General features: G+C 46.1%; 1 protein-coding gene across 5 annotated transcripts in view; it reads left to right on the forward strand.

Annotated features, from left to right (window-relative positions):
* Positions 1–372: 372 nt before the first annotated feature.
* The window catches only part of FGFRL1 (fibroblast growth factor receptor like 1), a 169,431-nt gene continuing 148,447 nt past the window's right edge, over positions 373–21,356 (forward strand). Inside the window, exons 1-2 of one of the 5 annotated variants that reach the window (XM_032108907.1) lie at positions 373–444; positions 3,265–3,374. In XM_032108907.1, the coding sequence (XP_031964798.1) occupies positions 3,314–3,374 (61 nt within the window). In that variant the 5' untranslated portion in view covers positions 373–444; positions 3,265–3,313. Of the gene's footprint in view, positions 445–1,703; positions 2,207–2,795; positions 2,887–2,949; positions 3,133–3,264; positions 3,375–6,699; positions 6,813–21,356 lie in introns of those variants that run through there. The other 4 variants (XM_032108905.1, XM_032108906.1, XM_032108904.1 and 1 more) reach the window with 4 other exon arrangements.

Below are 21,356 nucleotides of genomic sequence, written 5' to 3' on the forward strand. Positions count from 1 at the left end.
CAGAGCTGATTGAGGCCCAGAGAGAGCTCACCCAAGTCTAGACAGTCTGAGACAAGATAGTCGTGGTGTATCTGGGATTTAAACCTCAATCTCAGTGCATGACTCAGAAAACAAGACGAGGAGTAGGAGCTCAGTCAGGTCCCCCTAACCTGGTAGGAAACCTGACTGTGAACCAATGTCCCACATCTGCACCAGAACTGGGGCTGCTTTGGACTTCAGTCTGCATGCAAACAGAGGTTGCGTAGATAGTTTCAGGGCTGGATCACCTTTGGGACGATGTCCTTGGGACAAAGACCTTGACTCCATTGGGGTGAAATGACTGGAAAATATTACAAAGAGGTGTTTTACACATCATCCCGAGATGCAGCATGAAGTTGTGTTCTTATTCCGGTGCAAGTTAGAGTGATTTCATCAGAAGGCATGGCATGAACATGGCCACGTAGGGTAAGTCCTGAAGGTTTCCCTCAGTCAACACTGTCTTTGAAATCAATGAGGCTGAAGTTATTGCCTGATAGGAGGAGGAGTCCATCTGGAATTTCTCAGCTGAATTAACTTTAATAATAAAAGTGATTATATAAATATGTAAGATATAAAAACAATATTGTCAGCTGCTTTGTTTGTTTCTGGCTCAAGGGGTTTATATGTTTAGTCTTGGATGTTTTTCACATTGATTTTGTGTATCAAGATTTAATGTTGTCAGGAATCACTGAGTAAAAATATTTAGTAATAACAATAATAATAGAGGGTGTGATTTCATAATCCTAACAAAATAGATAAGATGGATGTTCACATTACTTCTTGGCTTGGGTTTAGGAGTTTTCCTGGTGCCTATCACATTGAACTAGTATTGAGACAACTTTGTTTTCAAGGAGGTCTTCGTGCTGGAGCATATCAAGCAAGAGATCTAAGAAACTATAACATCAACAGCAATGATGTTTCTTTTGAGATACAAAAAGTTTAGCTATTGAGGCAGTATTTTTTCTTGTCGTTTGTTTAGTCTATTTGGTGAATTCTGCCAGGTTGGTTTTGATCCTGAGTAAAGAGTGATTTGCTGTAAGAGAGAATGCATCAGCCAAGTCATGTTTGAAAGTAAATAATAAATAATTGTAACAGTTAATATAAGGAACTGACATCTCCACAGTTTATTTTCCACTTGGTTTAGTTTAGTTCAGGCCAGCTTCTTTCTGGCATCATTTGCATCCAAGCCGACAGATCAAAACGGGGCAGCCGCCCCCCATCTCTGCCCCGCTGCCTGCGCGGTGGGTTCCCACGGCCGGGGCTCTCTCCTGGCGTGGGGAGAGCGGTGCTTTGGCCGGGACGGGTTGTGGGGTGCGGGGGGGCTGCGAGGTCGGAGGTCTCCAGCGCCGCTGGGCTTACGGGGGTGCGGGGAGGAGAACGCTCTCGGGCACGGCGAGGTCGGCAGCGCGGCGCCGGCGGTGCCGGGCTCGGGAGCGGCGGCTGCAGCGGGGCCGGAGCGCGGCGGGAGCTGGAGCTGCGGGACGCGCTCCCGGAGCACCGAGCGCTCCGCGGCCGCCGCTGCGCCCGCAAAGGGTTAAGGGGAGCGGGGCCGGCGGAGGGCGGGGGCTGCCGGGGGCTCCCGGGGATTGGTGCGAAGTTTGGAGCGGGGCGGCCCCGCGCCGCCCTTCGCGGCGGCTCGGCCCCCACCGCCACAAAGCCCTGCAGGGAAAGTTGCTTTATCGCTGGTTTCTCTCTCCCCGGCTCTCCCCCACCTCCCCTCCCCTTCCCCAGCCCCTTTCCCCTCCTCCCCTCGCTCCTTAAACGGGATTCCGGCTGGGCGAGCCGCCGGACGGCATCACCGGGCATCCCGCGGCGCGGAGCCCCGGAGGCTCTGGCAGGTCCCCGCTGTCCCTCCCCGCACACACACGCTCAGCCCGGCCCGGAAAGCAGGAAAAAAATAATTTACAAGGTTTCCCCCTTTCCCTGACCTCCTCGCCCGTGACTCTCGAGTGGAAAAAAATCTCCCGCGGGAGCGAAGAGGGGGGATTGTTAAAAAGCCGGTGAAGGGGCAGAGCCGCTCCGTGGGGAGGGCACCCCCGGGCAGCCCCCGCCACCCCGGGGAGGGGGGGGGATGAGGTAGAGGCCGGCGGCGGAGCGCCCGCCGGGCGCCGTGGCCGCGGAGGGCATGAGGCGGCGAGCGGCGGGGATGGGCTCCAGCGCGCGGTGTTAGAGCCCGGCAGCAGCCAAGGTAAGTGTCCCCCGCGGCGTCACCCCGGGCCGGGACACCCCGCCGGGGCCGGGGAGCGCACAGCTGGGAGCCGCCAGCGCAGCCCCGAGGCGCGGGGCAGCACCAGGTGGCATCGCGCCGGGTGTCCCTCCCTTCCGCGACCCCGATTCCCGGCGGCGAATATCCCGTTACCGCCGAGCCGCGCCGCGCCCCGGGGGAGCCCCGCCGCCCCCCGCTCCCGCTGCCCGCCGCGAACGGCGGAGCGGCCGTGTTTGCTCTGCTGGATGCTGTGCGCGGATTGTTGTGTGTCCTGGGGGCACGGGGTGTTTAAACCGGGGAGTTTACAAGGGTGAGGAATCCAGACAGTGTTTAGAGAGTCAGAGTTTTAGGAGGAGAACAGGGTGTAATTAATGTAAACCTGATCTTCCCCGGGTGTGCGTATCACAGCGAAGGCATCTTCAAGAATCTGGGTAATTAAGTGCGGTTGTGCTTTGAGACGCACCTCTGAAGCCCACGGAAACAAGTGAGGCTGTTGGTGGGGGGAGCGTGGCGGGGGGGGGGGGGGGGGGAAGAAGAGGAAAGGAGGAATCAGCGCTGTGCAGAGAAGTCTCGGAGTGGAGGAAGGCGCGTACCCAGAACGGAGCTTGGCTGAGGGGCACTGGAGCAGCAACACAAAGTTTTCTGGGCTGCTGATGGGAGAGGTAACATTCCTCCTCCCCCTTCCACCAAGTTTCTCCGCAAATTGTTAACCTGAAATCTTGTTTTATGGCCACTTGCTAGCGTTTTGTTTGCCTTCCAGACTGATTCTGTACAGGATACCAAAGAATTATGCATTAACTGTAAACTTAGAGGAGCTTACTGGCCTCAGTGGGTTCTTGATTTATATCAGGCTAAAGCAGAGAGGAGGGCAAAGTTTTACTCACTGAGCACCAAGGAATGAATTACAAGTACGTTGCTCTTTCATTTGCTGTTTCTTCTTGTCAGTCTTTGCAATAGGATTTAAGACTCTGCAAAGTTGAGGGTTGTTCAGGGCTTTTTCACCCCAGTAACTATTTTGCTCTCCTTTTTCCTGCCTCCAGGTCTGAGAGGACAGTAGCCTGTGCTGTACAGTGGGATCTGGTTTTCAAAATGGAATTGCAGCTGGCGCTCCTTTTTGCAGGGATAATTGCATTTTCGGACTCGGCGAGAGGTAAGGGGAGCGTGCTTGGTGCGAACACTCTGTGACTCTCACCCTTCTCTCTGCTCTGTGGGCTCGTGCTCCGCAAACACCCGCGGTGCCCCTGGAGGGACCCCCCCCACAGGAGTTGCTGTTGGCAGGGACTCGTCCCCTGCATGTTTTTTACCTGCACAGAGATGCAGGCTCGTGCCCATGTGTGGTGCCTCCTTACCTGCACAGTTCGGGGCCATCGTTTGGGATGGAGCGCGGTCACTCCAGCTTTGCTGAGGTCTGTTAGGCACAGGTGAACTTCCAGGGGCTTTTCTTGTGCCTGTGTGAAAATACACAGACAATTTTAAAGAAAAGCAACTGCATTCCTCTGTGGATCAGAAATACCTCTCCCCTCCTGTAATCCCTCCAGCCTCTGCCCCGTGTATTCCCACTTACAAACTAAACAAACACATCCATTGACTTCCCCGGTGACAGACAAATGACAGTTCCCAACAGCGAGAGCGTATTTTAGCACTGAGGCTCCGGCAGTTGATCAGATTTCAATAAACAGGTTACCCTTCCAGAGGCAAATTGAAACACATTGACCTGGGAATGATGGGGGTAGGAAAAAAGAAGTTTCTTTATGGGAAGATGCTTTTAGCAAAGCTCTGGGATCAGAGCGCAAGGAGCGGTGGCTCTTCCTGCACTTTTGCCTGGTGTTGTACCTTGGTGGGTGCTGTCCTTGGAAAGCCTGAATGGGAATCCAGGCTTTCAGCTCCTCTTCCTCTGGTCACAACGTAGGGGCTGCATTGTTCCAGGAGAATGGGGGTATGACTTTAGGATGCTGGTTGCGCCAGCTGCATTTTCCAACAGTCTCAGAGTTTCATGAATTGTTGTAAGACCTTTAAATCATCCAGCGCGATGGATGTGCGAATTAAAAGGTTTAAGCTTGCCCTTCACTTGGGCTGTAACTTGCCAAAAATAAATCTTGGGGGGGGGCGAGAGTGGGAAAGGAGAGGGGGAGCACTACTCTGAAAACCCAAGTTTGGGTTAGCGCACTGCTTTTTTTTCTTCTTGGCATTGGCTCTCAAGAAAATATTTTATGGAGGCAAAAGCACTATAAAATGATTTGGCTGGAAGCTGAATGAAAAAGAAAACAGTATATAGGCTGTAATTCCTGCAAGTCTGAATTCCAGGCGAGGCTTACAATGGAGACTCAGTTTAAGTTGTGGGCGATGGGCAGCAGTGTATGAATTAAGATGACTTCATGGATGTATATTATTGCAATGGACCTGAGAAGTTGGTGGAGTTCCGGAAAAGATCTGAAGTGGGCAGGAGAAGACAAAAAGATTCTTGTCTCTGATGTGAACTGAATATCGGCTGCTTTACTGGCTGACCCTGTTTAAATTTGGTTTGCGATTGTCTTGCTTGTACACTTATTCCCCCTGGAAAGTGAAGTGCTGTTGGCTGTTGTTGTGTGAAGAAGCGACAGAAAATTAACAGTGGTAATTTCAGGACATCATTATTTTTCCTATGGAAAGGTCTTCCTAATATAACTTTATAGGATCATATTGGCAATTGGGTTATTTGAACACTTTTTAGAGCTGGATGGAAAAACCCATCCTGTAAGCGTGTGGAGAGAGGATTCTGGTTATTTAAAATTATCTAGAAAGAGAGGTTAAAAGCCAGGGCCAAACCCATAAAAAATGTCATTCGTTCATGTGCTGATTTAAAAGAGGGAAAGTGAAGAAGAAAAAGGAGTCATTGCTGTGAAAACATAGACAAAATTCTGACATGTAAATCCTGCTTTAGGCCTCCTTAAGGTTGAGAGCATTTTTGATAGTGAAGGAGATAGATGGAGGGTCAAACTTGTGAGCAGAGATGAGACACTCTCCAGAACTTTGAAAATTTATTTTGTGCTGACAAATATCTCCAATTGTTAAGTGTTTACATTGGGATAATTTCAGAATCTTGGAAAAATGTGCCGGGCCTTTAATGTGCCTGCAGAGTTTTTCTGAATGCCTCATATAAGGGCTTTGGCTGCTGGAGATGTGTAAACGTTACCTGTTACAGTTGCTCAGGTTTTATAGGCAGTCCTTCAGCCAAATCTCAGCCTGAGGTCATGAGGCTCTTCTCTGGAGGAAGAAGGGCTCTTTGTTTTGGTCAAACAGCATTTAATATCTGTATCCTGATTGCAGATTAGATGTGTGTGGCCCAAAGTGTGCCAGCACCTCCTGATTGGAGGCATCAGAAGTTAAATAGGTGCTTGCTGGCTGGCAGTCAAGTGAGGAAGGTGTCTGAGGAGGCTCTCTGGGAAAGTGATGGTCCTTTTCTACTCATTTTAGGCAGAACTAGGTTATGCTGGAGTTAGGATGTTAATCTGGAGCTGACTGATGCTGTGCCCGTGCTTGGGGAAGGGCTGTGCCATGGTGCATCTGCACAAGGGGGCAGAGTTAAGTTGCCCACGCGCTCGAGCTTTGATATTTCCTGACAGTTGAATGCTCAGCTGCAATCTTGCATTAAATGTTACGTTGTATTATTTTTACATCTTTATTTAGGTGACACCTTTTAAGGCAAAGGGCCCTGCAGGAGTGACCGATTGGGTTTATGTGGCAGGTTTTTTTTTCCCACCTCCCAGCAAAAAGGGGCGTTTTTCCGGGGTCAGATCTGTGCCTGCTGGCTCTGTCCCACCAATGTATCTCATCACTGAAGTAGAGGACACTGTAAAAAAGGGAATATCTTAGCAAACCAAGATAAACTCTTAAGGAAGAGGCAATACCGTTGAAATATCCAGGCAAAGCAGAGAGCAGGTCTGGTTCTAGAGGTCCGGGTGGTAGAACTGTCTGTGTTTGAAGGGATGAGGGGTGAGATAACTCTGGTTGTGTTTGAACCAATGCTTTTGGGGCTGAAACTGAAAGACTTTGACAAAGGGCTTGTCTACACCTGCAAGTGCACTGGAATAACCCTTCCAAAAAATTTAGTCTGGAATAAATCTCTCAGTGGCCAATCTTATTCCAGGCTAAGGATCTCCTGGAGGGAGCCTGTACCAAAAAAGTCTTCCTCAGGAGCTATTTTGGTAGATATCCAAGCCCCTTCTTTCCCTTGCGGCTGAAGACTAGAACGCCTGTGTGCTCAAAATGCACTCTTGGATAACAAAACCTGTGTGCTGTGGTTTTCTAAGAGGGACTGTGCCTTCCAGCTGACAGCCAAGGCGTGAGGCGGCCGCTTCAGCCCGGTTCCCAGCCGCGACGGATAATGTCTGCTCTGAGCCTGGCGTAACAGCGCAGGTCCAGCAGCTCATCTCTTACATTATTCCATTCCTGTTCTCTCCAAGCAGCCCCATACTGGGCATAAAAGTTCTCAGTGTCCTGCCCTGGCCCTCCTCTGCGGGGATTAATGCCATCTTGGGTCACTAACCCTTAGTGACTATGTCCTGCAGCAATGTAGCTCCTGCCACGCCACACCTCCAGTTGGACACAGGTAATACAATCTGATATTTTCCTGCCTATGTCATCTCAGTGACAGACAATGAAATATTTGTTCCAAATCTGTCAAGTTGCCATCATATTCGCGTTGGTGACCGTATAAGGTAACATTGGGATGTGCCTGGCTTGGCCCTGTGGCTTAAGCAAGATTTTGTATGGTATGTTTAGAAGTTTTTGGTAAGAGCAGTAGCCACCCTCCTGTTAGCAAGTAAACTGATATTCTGCTGGAAACTAATCAGTTTGGATGTTGATTTCATTTTCGGTGCATTGCGTAGGGAGGGGAAGAACGGGACCTTAATTGCTTTCTGTTCTGACACTTCTCTGTGCGACCTTGGCTTGCAGACCTGCTTGGTGTCTGCTTTACATGGAATTTGCTGATTGGGCTGCCTCAAAATTCAATGTTTTTGTGCAGAAATAATGTTATGTGCCTTTTTGTTTTCTCTTAATATTGAAGAAAAGGGAATAGGATGCTAGAGGTGTTTTTTATTTCTTGGAAGTTGAGTTCTTCGTTCTGTTGAACAGAATTCCCATTCTGTAACTTTGGAGTTTATAAGAGTGAACTTTGGGGTTTATAAGAGTGCTTCAGTAAGGACAGCAAAGATAAATAATGGTAATGTGAGAGAGATGGTTGTTGGCTTCTGTTTTATGCCTTTATTTTTGTTGAGTGGTTGTTAGCAGATATAATGATTAGGTGATTTCTCGCTTGTGAAAGAGAAGCATGTTCAGATCTAACAGCCCGATTCAGATTTTACGGAACTCACAGCTCATCTTCTGGTAAAGTTTGGGGCATTTTTTGGATCGTGCTCTTGGGGAACTTGCTGATGAATAATCTGTCAGCATGACTTGTACCTAGAGTCAACATGACGATCTAAGAAAATCCTGGTTATTTTTTTAAACGCCGGTTCCTCCCTTCTTCTGAGGCTGTTGGCCGCTCTAAATTGTGGCTGAGTTTAAACATAAAATTTAGTGTGCGTCATACTGGAAAATTAGGGTTGATTTTATTTGTTTTTAATTAGGAATATTACAAAACTCAGCAAATAGCTCAAATACATCTAGATTTTCCTTTAAGTTTTTATAACTCTGTTTCCCAAGTCCATATATTTCTTTGACATTCTTTAAAAGACGCAAGCAGCAAATCAAAATACGTCTTTTCTGGGATGAAATTGCACACAGCAAAGGCTGGACTCCAAAGCCTGAGTCTTAGCCACAGAAGATACTTCCATATGCCATGAGGTGGTGCTTGAGATATTAAAGGAAAGTGGTATTTTTCAGGAAAAGAATATCATTCAAAACTGAAAAAGAAGCAACGCTTGCTAGCAAGTAGGAACCCTCTTTTCAAGATTTGGGACCACTGGTGCTAATTTATCAACTAAAGCTGAAGTTTGTCATTTGACATGAATTGGCTGATAGAGCTGACCTTTTCCAATATCCCCTCTGATAATTCCTTTTTGAGTGTCTGTCTCACCATGAGCATTGCTGATACAGCGTTGGGTGCAGAACACTTGTCATGGAATAGTGTGAGTGCAGTAGAGCCTGGATATGCATTTTTGGATTAATTACTTGAAGAGAGAAAAATTTCTACTGAAATAGGAAAATAATAATGCAGAGGTCTTCTTTTGCCTATGTTGAATTAAAAAAAAACCCAACAACCTTTAGTCATAGCTTTATTTATTCAGTGAGATTAGAATAGGTGCAGCTGATTTTCCTAAGACGTGAAGCTCCTACTTGCGTCTGCAGTGACTTGTAAAACTATGCTGCCTAAAGGATCTGTGCAAATGTATCCCAGCATTACAGGAGTCGGTGGAAATGTTCTTTTCCCACTTTCCTTTCATTAACCTGCTCATTTTGTCTTGTTTCAAGTAATTTGTCTTTCATCTGACCTCTTCTTGTGTTTTCTGGTGGGCTGCTCAAGCTAAAATGCATTTGATCTTGTTTGGAAAACTTAATTTGGATTTCTATTTCTTATCTTGTTCTCTAATAATAATGCCTCCATACTTATTTAGCTGTGTTCACCTGTTCTAGTCCTTTGCAACAAGGGGAAACATTTTTCATCATATAAGGGACTTCTTGAGAGTGGAGCTGGTGTGAATATAGAAGTTGCAAAGACCTCTGTCTGATGCAAGTCTGTTCAGTCTGCTGCTCTTTCATAGCAACTGTGGTACTATGGTAAAAGACAAATATTTCCAAAAGCAAGCTTGATTAATCTGATCGTGCTGTCCTGATGTCGTATGAGATAGGCAGATGCAGCCCATGCCAGTTGTAACAGGTTAGGACCTGATTCAGAGCCTGTGAGTGTTGGTGCTGTGACTCCTACTCACTCCCATAGGCTTTGGATCCATCCCTGAGGGATGACTTACCCTGATTATCTGTGATATCCACCTCATGTGTGAGAGCAGAGGAGATGTGGGCTAGGTGTGACACTCGCCTGCATGACTGGACGGCTTGGACGCACTTTTTTTATTACAGAAAAGCACATTTTGCTGCTACTGACTGCCAGCTCTGGCTGGGGGGTGGAGCGTGCGCTGCCAGGGGTGAAAACAATTTGGAAATTCATTGCTTAAACTTTGGGTTGCCACAGAGAGGTTTGTCCCCAAAGACAGAGAACCGTTCTGCAGGTAGTGTTCTGGGTTTGGAGGGGCCGAAGACTGGCCTGAATGTTATTTAATAAGTTAATGTATGCTGTTTGTTGCCAAATCCATTCCCATATCCGATTTTTATTTTTTTCCCTTCCCCTTCCCAGTCAAATAAACCTGGGCTGTGCGGAGTTTGGTTGGTTGCTCTGATTTCTCAGTGTCCCTTTTGTATCACAGCAGAAACATAGCATCCTGCAGTGCTGTGAGGAACCTGACGTTGTTATTTCATCCCAACCACTCCAATTTTCATGAAGAAGTTTAGCCAGTAACTCCAGGCTACTTCTTCCATTAAGTGTTCAAACTTAACTTTGAGCTTCACTAAGAAGAAAAATGTAAATTGGGAACAGAGGCTCCTTGGAGCAGGTTAATGTTTCTCAGGATGGCTGCATCTCTATGCTCAGCTTTTCTACAAGTGGTTTCCAGCTTGATGGGACACAAAAGAATTTCTCCTCATATGTGGTAAATTTATTTCATGAGAGATTCACACAATCTTAGGTATCCTGTAAAGTGAGTAATGCAAGAGGTGTCATACCCTAGGTGCCACTTTGGTGGGTATTTTAAGAGCCATCAGTATTTGTGTCTCTCAGATAAAAACACAGGAACAGTAGACAAATAGGGAAATGTGGACTTACTTTGTGCAGTAGGCATTTTTTAAAATTCATATTCTCCTTGCTGGGGTTGCTCCACACACCCCCTGAACTGATGACCTTAAGAGTTAGGTACTAGTGTGCAGTGGCACAACAGCTCTGTGGTAACTTTGGGCTTATCAGTTCTACCCAGGATACTTGGAGAGGGAAAAAGCTGGAGGGGAATGTGGAGGGAAATGCGTTAGCAATCCTTCAAGAGAAAATTCAGTCCAGATTAGTTAGTGTACCCCTGCTCTTGAGGCTTGCCTAGTGCCTGGGAGAGGATCTCCAGCAGGCAGTGTGTGACTCTGAAGAGGATGTTGGGATGCAGTTTTTCCAAGCCTGTGCTGTAGTTCTCACTTCTCCCATGTCCTCCCAGGTGCCCCCATGTACAGGTGTGAGACTTGATTGGCTTATGTGACTCCGAGTAAAAGCCTTGTAATGTAAAAAGGGTGCTTTCATTGTGCTAGCTACTATTTAACTATTGCTTTGTATTTTAATTTGTAATTTAAAGGATTTTAATCTCCTTTTTTTTAGACAGAAGTGAATGGGGCAAGGCCAAATCAACCACAAAGGAGGGAAAAGGGAAAGCTGTTCAGACTCACCAGCCTCTCAAAGCTGCACAAGCCAAAGTACTGGAGTTAGGCTGCTGCAGATGCTGGAGCACTGTGAACAGGTTTCTTTCCCTCCTCCCTCCTCTCTAATAGGTTTGTATGATCTGGAGTAACAGAGGAAGTTATTTTCTCAGTGGTTGTTCTCAGATCTGTTAACAGATCTGTAACTTCTGGTTAAGCAATGGCAAGTGCCAGATGAGCTACAGGTGTATGAACTATGTGTCAAGGATGGAAGGGTTAATGAGTAACAGGATGAACCTCTGAACACTGTGGAATATCTCCCCAGGGATACTCCAGACTCTGTGGAAGGAAGGATGCTTGTTTGTCATTGACCAAGTCAGTGTTAAACTGGTGGCTGTAACTCCTGCAGGGTGTGGATACTCTTCAGAGGGAGGGTGCTGTGAGCCACCTTGCTCACCTTCTGGGTGAATCTAAATCTTCCCTGTTCTTCTGCAAACTAACACAACACTTTGGTGGCAATAACAGTGTCTCTTTATCCAGATGAGTAATACTGGGAAGCGTTTAATGCATTTTTGGGCAGTTTGAAATGGAAAAACTGGGGAGGAGTTGACAGCTCCTCCAGCATATGGAGATCAGGCTCCATGCTCTGAGAAGTCATTTCATATTTTGATGTTCAGGGTTGGATTACAAAAGTGTTAGTCCCTTTAGGTTCAGTGAGTTGTGGCTGAGTAGGTGTGGATAGGATTTAAATATATAATCTTACCAGAGAGCAGAAACTGGAGCCTCGTAAGACCAGGCTGAGTTTCAGTTCTGTGCAGAGTGGCACCACGCCATGGGAGGGTTCATCATGATCTGCAATAGTTAATATAAAACTAGAATAACAGATCAGGAGCTGATGAGTATCTTTCCTCCTCCTGCTATTCCCAACCAATCAGAAATGCAGTGTTGCCGGGGTTAATTTCATTAAGGGCTATTGAGAGTGAAACTTTCAACCTAATCATGGCCAGGATGGTAAACGGGTGTTTACTTTGCCTTGTTTGATTGACAAGGAATCATAAACCTGTTAGAGAGATATTTGCATATGCAGGGAACTGGCTTTGGACAGTTGATTGCTAATTGCTGGATTTGTGTTCTGAAGGTGTTTGCCACCGCTCTGAGCACACAGCTGTTGTTTCTGGGATGCAAAGAGGTACAAAGTAGTAGAGGCTGGTGAGAGTATTTTGCTCAGGAGCTCCAGAAGCCATAAGGTAGGGATGGGTCAGTATTTTGTCTAGACCAGGGCAAAGTCCTGCTTGTATTCCTGAGGCAGAATGCTTTTCCTGATTTCCTGCTTGCTCAAACGGGAGTAGACCAGAGGATTCCTGTTGGGAGGATTGTAGATTCACAGGGTTGGGAATCTGTCCCTTGCTTTACCATCAGTACCAAAGAAGAAAGGTACTGCAAGGTGCTGCTTGAAAGTAATCATAGCAATAGACCTGCATATTAATAATGATTATGACTATTTATTGAGAGTTTCCTGTGCATTAAAAAGAATAAATATAAAAAAGTGCTGCTCAATGTAGGCAGTGTTCCTCTTCTAGATACTGTCAGGAGAAAAAGCTTGTCTTTCTGAAGGCCACAGACTAAGTGGAGTTCCAGGCTTATTTTTCTTTTATCCTAGAAAATCCAATAAATCCAGTAAATTCTTTCAGTGTGGTCTTCCAAGAGTTTTTCAACTTGGTCTGACTCGCAGATTATTTGAGTGCCATTATAGACTAGGGGTCAAGCAAGTTAATTCCCAGAACAGTATGCTGCCCTGTTTTCAAACTGTGCTAATCAGGGTTTTGAGTCAAAGCATGGCAGTTTGCTTAGTGAAATTATTTTCCTGTTAGAAAATTACGCATAGGCTCTGACTATTCGTGTTGGCTTTGGTCACCGGAGCACTCACATCACATGCAGTGCAAAGCCCCCAGGGATGCAGTTGCTGTGGATCAGGGCACTGGTGGGAGCTCATTTCCCATTTCACAAGATTGAACTCGTAAAACGGGCTGAAACCTTATGAAAGCAAAGAAAGAAATTGTTGCTGTTCCATTTCCACCTCCAGCAGGACAGAGGGAGGGCTGTGTGGAGCCCATCTGAGCTGTAACATGAATGTCCTTCCCCAGAGGAGACATTTGGTGGAGTTACTTGGTTACCTCTCCCCCTCACCTTTTTGTAATGGACTCCTGTTTACTTTTTCCTCCTCCTTTCCCAAAGCTTATTAGCACTGTTTAGGCAGAGGAAATGAATTAACATAATTTTCTGTTGTTTAGAACGAGACACATTCCCTGCATGTGTGTGTACACACGCTGGCATTCGCCCTCCCAGCACTGTGCAGAGGAGCATGTTTACAGAGTCTGGCTCCATTTAGGGAGAACAATACCCTGATTACAGAGGGCAGCCTTTTCTTTCCACAAACCAGAAGGAACCCTTCGCTTCAAGCAGCTACTGCCCCTTGAAGGTGCGGGCATTGTGAGCCCCTGGAAAGGGGGGAATAAATCTGTTGTGGACACAAACCGGCAGCATTGTTCTCCGCGGAAGTTGGTTTAGGGGTGGGGGTGAGGAATGGTGTTGGGATAAACCAAATGCCAAGTGTAAGATCTACCAGCGTGCAGGGAGGTGTCGTGAGTTCCAATTTAATTTCCAAATAACAGCTGTGAGACTTCACGGGGAATTGTTTGGTGCTGCTCGAGCTGGCAAGGGAGCTGGGGAGGCTGGGTGGGAAGAAAATGGTAACTGAGTCTCAGAGAGGTTTTGGATGGGCTGAGTTGGGTTGAAAGGTGCTGTTATGTGTGAAATGCTGGTCATTTCTAATTGCAGTCATGCACCTGTGCCTGGTAGATAATGCTGGAGCCATGTCATATGGAGCATTTGCTTCACGTGATGCTGAGAAAGGTCAAGCACTTGGTTTCTTTCCTGCTAAGCTGGGTCATTAGATGCACAAATAGGACCCCCCCTTCCTTTGCCTGACTGCAGCCACTCAGCTCCTGGCAGTAAATCCTTCTCAGGTGTGATTTCATGGCAGCTGAAGATAACTGAACTTGACCCCATCATTGGCCTTTGCTCCCAGCTTGGTAACTCCCTTGTGCCAGGGGGAAAGCTCTTCTGACCTTGCTGGGGGTGTTTTGGGGAGGAAACTTGGGCAGGAAGCCAACCTGGAAAAAAATGTAATGGTTTAAATTCTTAGAGGAGCATGGGCTGAGCTTGTGGAATATTGCAGTGTCTCCACAGGCAGCGAGCCCTTTCTTCCATTCCCACTTATGGCAGGAAGGCTCAGTACTTTGAAGGACTGGATATTTATGGGAACATTTATAAAATGACTCTTGAGGAATCTGAAATGCATCAAGGTCCACAGGGCAAAATGTAACATAGCCTGGGGGCAGCGAATGTGAAGACTGAAAAAAATCATATTTGGCTCTTGGTTCAGCTCAATTAGGGGTAGTGCATGTCTGACCCTTTTGCACTGGGAGATTGCATCTTTCACACCCTGCATCACAACAATTTTCTGTTTGTCTCAATGATCCCTTGAAATCTGGAGTACTTTATAGGGAAATGGGTGACGTCTTCCTTCCTCTATCTCTGCCTTTGGCTTCTGAGGGAGAAGGATCATTTTGGGGAGATGGAATATGGCAAGTTAATTCTGTCAGCGTTTGCTGGCCCTCCTATGGCATTGCTTGTTGCAAGGAAGGAGCTGCTCCATGAGAAGCACAGCTGGCAGCAAAGGTGGCTGCAACCAGTGCTACTGGTGACCAGGTGTTCCCTCTGGTCCAGGCACAGTGTGTATCCACCCTGGAGCCAAGGTGAATGTGGTATGTCACCCAGAAGTTTCTCCTCAAGCTTGCCTTTGTCTCTACAGAACTTCTGACCACTGACACCACTTCAGCAGGTTGCAAAAATAAGGCAGAGAAAACAACTCGGGCAAAATACTCCCTGTGGGTGAAAATATTTTTCCAGGGAGAGTAAGAGCCAGCAGGCTAAACAGGTAACGCTGTAGGGCTGCATCAACAGCGCTTTTAGGGGTTTTTGGAAGGGGCTGTTTATGTTGGCCCATGAGATGTGGTGCAGGAGTTCTGTCCAGGGATGATTGACGCATGTCTAACCTTTTGAAACATGACCCAGCACCCTGGAAACTGTGGCTTTTTCTTCTTGAGCCAGTTTTTTGTAAAGAGGGGAAGATTCTGATACATGTACCAGTATCCATATGAAGGCTGCTGGGGTTGCTCTACCTTGGAACACTAAACTCCAGTACAGGTGTGAAAATCAGAACCTGGTACTCAGTAACTATACTTACTGAAAGAAAAAGATTTTTTTTTTCTTAAATATGCTTTAAAATCTGCCAAACCTTCTCATACCTGGGCAGTGCAAGGGGGCCAAGCACAGGTTCCCCTGCTGGCTCATGGACTGCAAGAAAGACAACAGGAACGGGGCAGTAAGAACCACTCCAGGGTCCGTCCCTGCATCTGTGATGGCTTTAAGCTGAGAGTGTGAGGGTGTGTGGTGATCTGGGGAAAATGTGAATCTTGGCAACAGTCCCTGATTGAAAGTATCTGGGAAACACTGAGCCGGGAGGTTGAAAATACATCTCTGGGGTTTCTTTCTCCAGAAGGAAAAACAGCATCAAACTTTCACTGAGACGAATGTTTAAAAGAATAAAAGGGAACAGCTTAGTTATCAGATACTAACTGAAATAACAGCAGCGAGGAATAACCCTGAATGAATTTTAATAACATTTTGATTTGGGTCTTTTTGTTTGTGTACTTACAGGCACTTTCCCTTTTACCTCTTCAAGGGCAAGGCAGATACTATAAAGTGCAAAATAACCCCAAACTGCAAACCCAGTAACTCTTGTCTGAGTGAGATGAAAAATGCTTCAAAGTAATTCAACAGGTTTTCTGCTGTAATAAGCCCAGTGTTAAAACTGAGTCAGGGCCTTCTGTCTGTGGCATGTGTTGGAGGGTATTTACAAGATAGATATTAAGGCAGAGCTTGGGGAGGACTGCACATCTGAAATACTTAATATTACTCTTGGAGAGCAGGTCAGCGAATGAGCAGCGGTTTTGGTTGGTATGATGAACACAGCATAAGGCAAAGTTGTTATTACAGCTGGTGTGATTTTATTTATTTATTTGTTTATTTTTTAGATTGGGGTTAGTGCCCAGAAGTCCTCATTGTACCAAAGCCCTGTCGTTGTGGCAAGGGCTGTCAAACCCAGAATGAGCAACAGACAGCTACAGTGTTAAATGCAAGTTATGAACAGCTCTTTGCATAGAGACTTTGTTTTACTCTGACAAAGGGCCAGACAAAACCAGACCCATTGGTCAGCTGAGTTTTATTTACTGTGTACCCCTCAGAAAGGTGAGATCCCATATTTGCTGGCTCCACCCTGTACAAAGCAGATGTTGCCCTGGTAAGGATTTCTTCCTGCTGCTACAGTACAGACCCACCAGGGCAGTAGTTCTGTGCCCAAGCCTTGTGTCAGTGCCCAAGGTGAAACAGATGCAAACATTTGTTCATGCACAGGCTGGAACCTTGCACTGAACACTCACCGTGGTTCATGTGCATGAATTGCAAGTCCAGTTGTCCCCTCTATGCTGGGTACAAGGCATCATTGACTTCAGGGAGAGGTAGGCATTACACCGTGCTTTTTTTTAATGGAAAAAACCATCAAAAGTCCTGGAATGAAAGGAAAAAATTACACAGGTTATTCAAGCGTTATTACTATTATTATCATCCTCGTCATCATCCAAGTGTCTTCATGTATGCTACCAACAAGGCCTGACTGCTCCCAAGTGTTGCTCTACATCCTGCTGGAGCCCACCATGAGTTTCCTCCTTCTAGAGAGGTGGAAAGAACGACAAGCCTAAAATCTGGGAGAAGGAAAGCGAGTTGAGAGAGGCAGATTTTCACACAGTCACAGAAAAAGAGAACTTCCAAAAGATTCCATTTTCCTTGCAAAGGCTTGTGGTGGTTGTTGAAAGGGCACTTCAATGGAAAAGGGCCAAGCAGCCCTAGGCAGAACCAACACCCTCAATTGAGAAAGATTTTTCAAACAGCAGTACTGTTAAGAAGTAATTAAAGTCAAATAAAACACGAAAAATAGTGTATGACACATCTATTTGAATTCATCCCAGTTTGGATCCACTGAAACCCATGTAGCACAACACTGGAGGCACACAAGGGGAGGTCCAAAACCAAGGATTTCAATGCACTTTTGCAGCTACAGAAGTCTCTGTTCTCAGACACCATTTTTCCAAGTGTTTAGGTGCATACTTACTTCAAGCACCTGGAGATTGCGAGTATTCAAAGAAATACATGCTGAGGACCTTCCACACTTGCAGTTTCCTTTGCTTTGTTGCTCTGCCTTCCCTGCAGTGTTACCTTGGGCAAAACTTGAAAACAAAATAAAGAAAAAGAGTCATTTTGGGGGCCCAGCTGTGTCACTTCAGGTTTTGCTAGCTGTTGAGGAAGATTTGTGAGGACTCTCTGGGGGAGAAAGGGTCAGGTCAGAGGTAGAAAGCCACTCACCCTCTATCAGAGGGGCTTATAATGCCAGGGCAGCTCCCCAGGGAATGTCTGTCTGTCTGCCCTTCCCTCTGGGGTTGACAAGAGGCTGATGGCCTTCCTGCAGCTGTTGCCTCTGTCACATTACAAATGAGACTCTGAAAAGCAGCCCTTGGCCTTGAAACAGCTCTTCTCTTGCTAACTTGTTCTACCCATCAATTAATGCCAAGCAAAGGTGTTTTATAACTATTTTATAACTTTTTCAAGAGCAGGACCTTCACGCCTTTGCAAAGGGAAAGTCCAACTCCTGTGTGAGGTGGCTGCCAAAATGCACAGTGAGGTACGTGTGAGAGCAAACAGAACTTTTGCTTTTCGTGAAAGAGGCACTCCTTAACATCCAAATTCTTCCATGGAGACTTCATCCAAAAAGAGTGTCTTTGTTATAAGTGAAGATGGGGACAGAACATCTTTATCCTTCCCCATCAGGACAGTGGCACTTAAGACCAGCATCAGTCACGATCAGAAGATCTTTGTCCATTTCTGATGAGCTTGAAAACTTGGTACTAAGAGCTGGTGTCTTTGCCTGGATTCTATCCTAATTCCATTCTATTCTCATTCCTAATGTGAGCAAGCAGCATTTCAAGCCATTGTTCACCCCTGTAGCTCTTGGCCTGTGCAGTGGGTGTGAAATGTGCGGAGTGAATTATGAACAAATAATTAAAAGTCTCACATGGCAGCGTGTTTCCTGAGAGGGAATAGCAAGACGACAGTGGGGCTTTCAGGCCGTCTCTTACCCACTCACCCTCTCCTCTTGTACCAACTTCCAGCAATTCGGCTGTGTGTTTTTTTAGGAACTAACTTCCACCCAAAGACTACTGAATTTTTTCTTAAATGCCAGGTTCTGTCAGGGCTGATAAGGCAGCAGCCAGCCTGCAAAGATAACACAAGGTATCAAGGCTTCTTGGGTTTGTCTTTATTTGGACTTTTTAGCAAGCATTTGACAGACGCTGAGAGCTGTCTGGAGACTTTGGGTTTAGTGGATCCCCCCTGCTTTTCTCTTCATCTTTGGTACCAAAATGCTTTTAGGTTGATTTGGAAGGAAAAAAAAAAAAAACAAAACAAAACCAAAAAGGTCTGATGGAGCTGGGGAATTATTGGTGTTTACTGAAGGGAGTGGGAAAGGTGGGCAAAGGGAGCTGGATACCGAGGGTGGCTCTGGAATCTGTTGTTTTGATGTTTCCACTTGGAAAATATTCCCCCCAAACAGGGTTTAGAGGGGCTGAGGAGCAATACAGAGTCACTCTAAATGCCTGATCACTGGCAGGAACGTGTTGAGGTGTATGAAAACCTGTGATTAATTGTCTTTTCAACTTCCCCCTGACTCCCACTCCCCTTTTCTTGCAGAGTTGTCCCTGTTTGGGCTGCTGGCTTTTGTTAACCTCTGAGGGAGTGTTTATGCTTGGCTTATGTTAACCAGAAGGGAAAATTTTCCAGTCAGAAATTGATCTATCTGCTGATGCTAATTACTTTGTAATAGGGAGTTTCGTAAGCAAAGCAGATGTGGATAGGAAGCATAGCCCGTGCCCTTACACAGAGATGTCTTCTGTCACCCTTAGAGTCAGAGATTAAGGTCCATTTTTAGGCCAGGTGAGCCCTTAGTGAAGTAAGGTGTTCCCCCCGTGCTCATCTCTTTGTAATGACCCTGTGTTTCCCCAGTTGTGTAGAATTTTAGAATCCTAGACTGGTTTGGGTGGGAAGACTCATTAAAAATCATCTTGTTCAAACCCCGTGGTATGGGCAGGGACACCTTCCACTAGGTTGCCTCCTCAACTTGGCCTTGAACACTTTCAGAGATGGGGCAACGTGTTCCAGTGCTTCACTTCCCTCACGGGAAAGAATTTCTTCCTAATACCTTGCCCTCTGTGTGATGCAACTCTGTGGATGGTTGTACCATGGGCCAGATTAGATAGATCTGACTGGAAATCCTACTAAAAAAAAAAAAAAGGAAAGACTAAAAGTCGTGGCATAGCCCTATAGCACTGGATTTGACATATCTGGCTGTTGCTTGTGGCACCCCTCAGGTGGTTTGTACCAAGCAGGCTGTTAATTACTGATATTTAATATTCATTGTTTTGTCAGTGGTGTTTCACCATGGCTGGAATTACAACGCCAAACTAAGTCCCCTTTTCAAATTTCAATGCAATTTGTGGGCTTCACAGCATAATTAAGCTTCACAGCACTGCTTGGAGGAACATATTGTATGCCTACAGTATTGTACAGGCAACCTCACAGAGAGGGTCAGGAGCAGTATGGGAACACTGTTATTGTTTCACGCTTCTGCCCAGCAAATCTTGCTTGCTCTTTAATGTAACCTGTCGCATATGAAATTAATTTCCAACATGCATTTGCTTATAAAATAGTGTTCTTCACACCAGAAATCTATAGCAGTAGAAGAAACCACTGCCAGATGTCTATATTTATAGAAAACTGGTATGTTCTGACTGGCGATGACAGAATATTTCAGTGTATTTATGAAGTGCTCGTGTTTTTAGAAATATTGAAATCCAGTCAATATCAGTAGAATCTTGCTTTTCTTATTTCAACCAGCTGAACATGTTTCTTTAGTAGACACAGTACTAAAAAACTAGGAAAAAAGCTTTCCCTACCCCTCTGTCGTCACTGGTTTGTTTGTTTGGTTTGGTTTTGCTTTGTTTTTTTTCCCAGCTTCACAGACCTCATTTTAAAGGGACATCCCTGGCTTTAAACAAACATTACTGGAATCTCATGCAACTTTGACTATATACTTCTACATCAGGCATTTTTACTTGGGAGATAACTGCTCATGAAGCTGAAAGAACAATTTTTACTCTAACAGTAGGTTGTGCAACATTTTTCAGTTTTCAGGGCAAGGTGTCTCTTTTTGCTTAGATGGCCCTCTTTTCGGTTGTTAGCGTGCAAAGGGTCTCACATTTGAATTGCAACCCTTTGAATGTTAAATTTGGATCAAGCCAGAGGTGTTGGAGGGTGCAGAAACCCTGGCATGGCTGGTGGCTAGAGTGAAGCCCATCAGAAACAGTGTCCTCCAGACAGTTCAGTTGTTTTCCAGACCATCTGTAAACAGCTCAGTTGAGCCACTCAGTGCCTCAGGGTCAAGGGTTTTGCTTATATTCCTGACATGGGCACTGGAGAGTTTTCAGAACTAAAATTTGCGGAGATCTCCACAGATTGGAAGGTGCTGTTGGAAGCCAGGGCTGCCTACCTGGCAGTAAATAAATGGAAGGGATTTAGATAGGTGCCTTTACACATTAGGGTAACAAATGAGGAGCTGTACAGAAATGTAAGCAAGAAGGGCTCCTTGTGGGATTTACCACTGGAACACAATTGCTAATCTGTGCAATCTACAAATCAAATTAATTGGGTTTGCTCAGGCTGTTGCTCACACGATTGCTGAGCACAGTAGCTTGAAGGCAATGAGGGTTTGGCCTCCCAATCTCTGCTGCGTATTTGTTTTTTTTGCAGCAAATGCCTTTGATATATGTAAGTTATATTTCCGTACATTACGAATGATAGATTCCTCCCCCATATCCTGTGACAGCCTTCCCTGGAGACAGACAGTCTGTGTTGTTTTAGCGAGATGGAGAAAGATTAACGGGAAAGGTTTTGCTAGTGTTTGCAAAGGCTTTCAGCGAAAGGGAAAGGTTTGGATAGAGGATTTAGGGAGAATGAAGAAGCGTTTCTGAAAATTCCTGCCTGCCCGCGGGGCTCCCTTCGCTGCCTCCCCTCTCATGCTGCCTTCTGCCTGTAAGGAGCATTGGGACAGTCCAGAGGAACCCAGGGGCTTGTCTCCCTCCCTGTGTTCCTGCTCAGGTAGAGCTAATCCCGTTGCATCTGCAGGTCTGTAGAATATTTTCCGATCCAGCTGTGCTGGTGCATTGAGTCTGTGGGTGTGCAGGGAGCCTCCGCACCACTGGGGGGTGTGAGAAGGTGGGTACAAGTGGAGAAGGTGCTCCGGGGGACCCCTTGGTCGTCTCCATGGGGCTCACCCCACCAGACATGGGAGTGCTGTCCTGCAGCGTGAAGCCAAGGGAGAAGTGTTCAGCTCAGATGAAATCATTTATGCATGAGTGTCTGAGCTGCCCTCAAAGCTGATGGGGGTGTTGGTAAGTGGGGCATTGAGCTAGTATTG

The sequence above is a fragment of the Corvus moneduloides genome, chromosome 5, assembly GCF_009650955.1.
Source record: "Corvus moneduloides isolate bCorMon1 chromosome 5, bCorMon1.pri, whole genome shotgun sequence".
Lineage (NCBI taxonomy): Eukaryota > Metazoa > Chordata > Aves > Passeriformes > Corvidae > Corvus > Corvus moneduloides.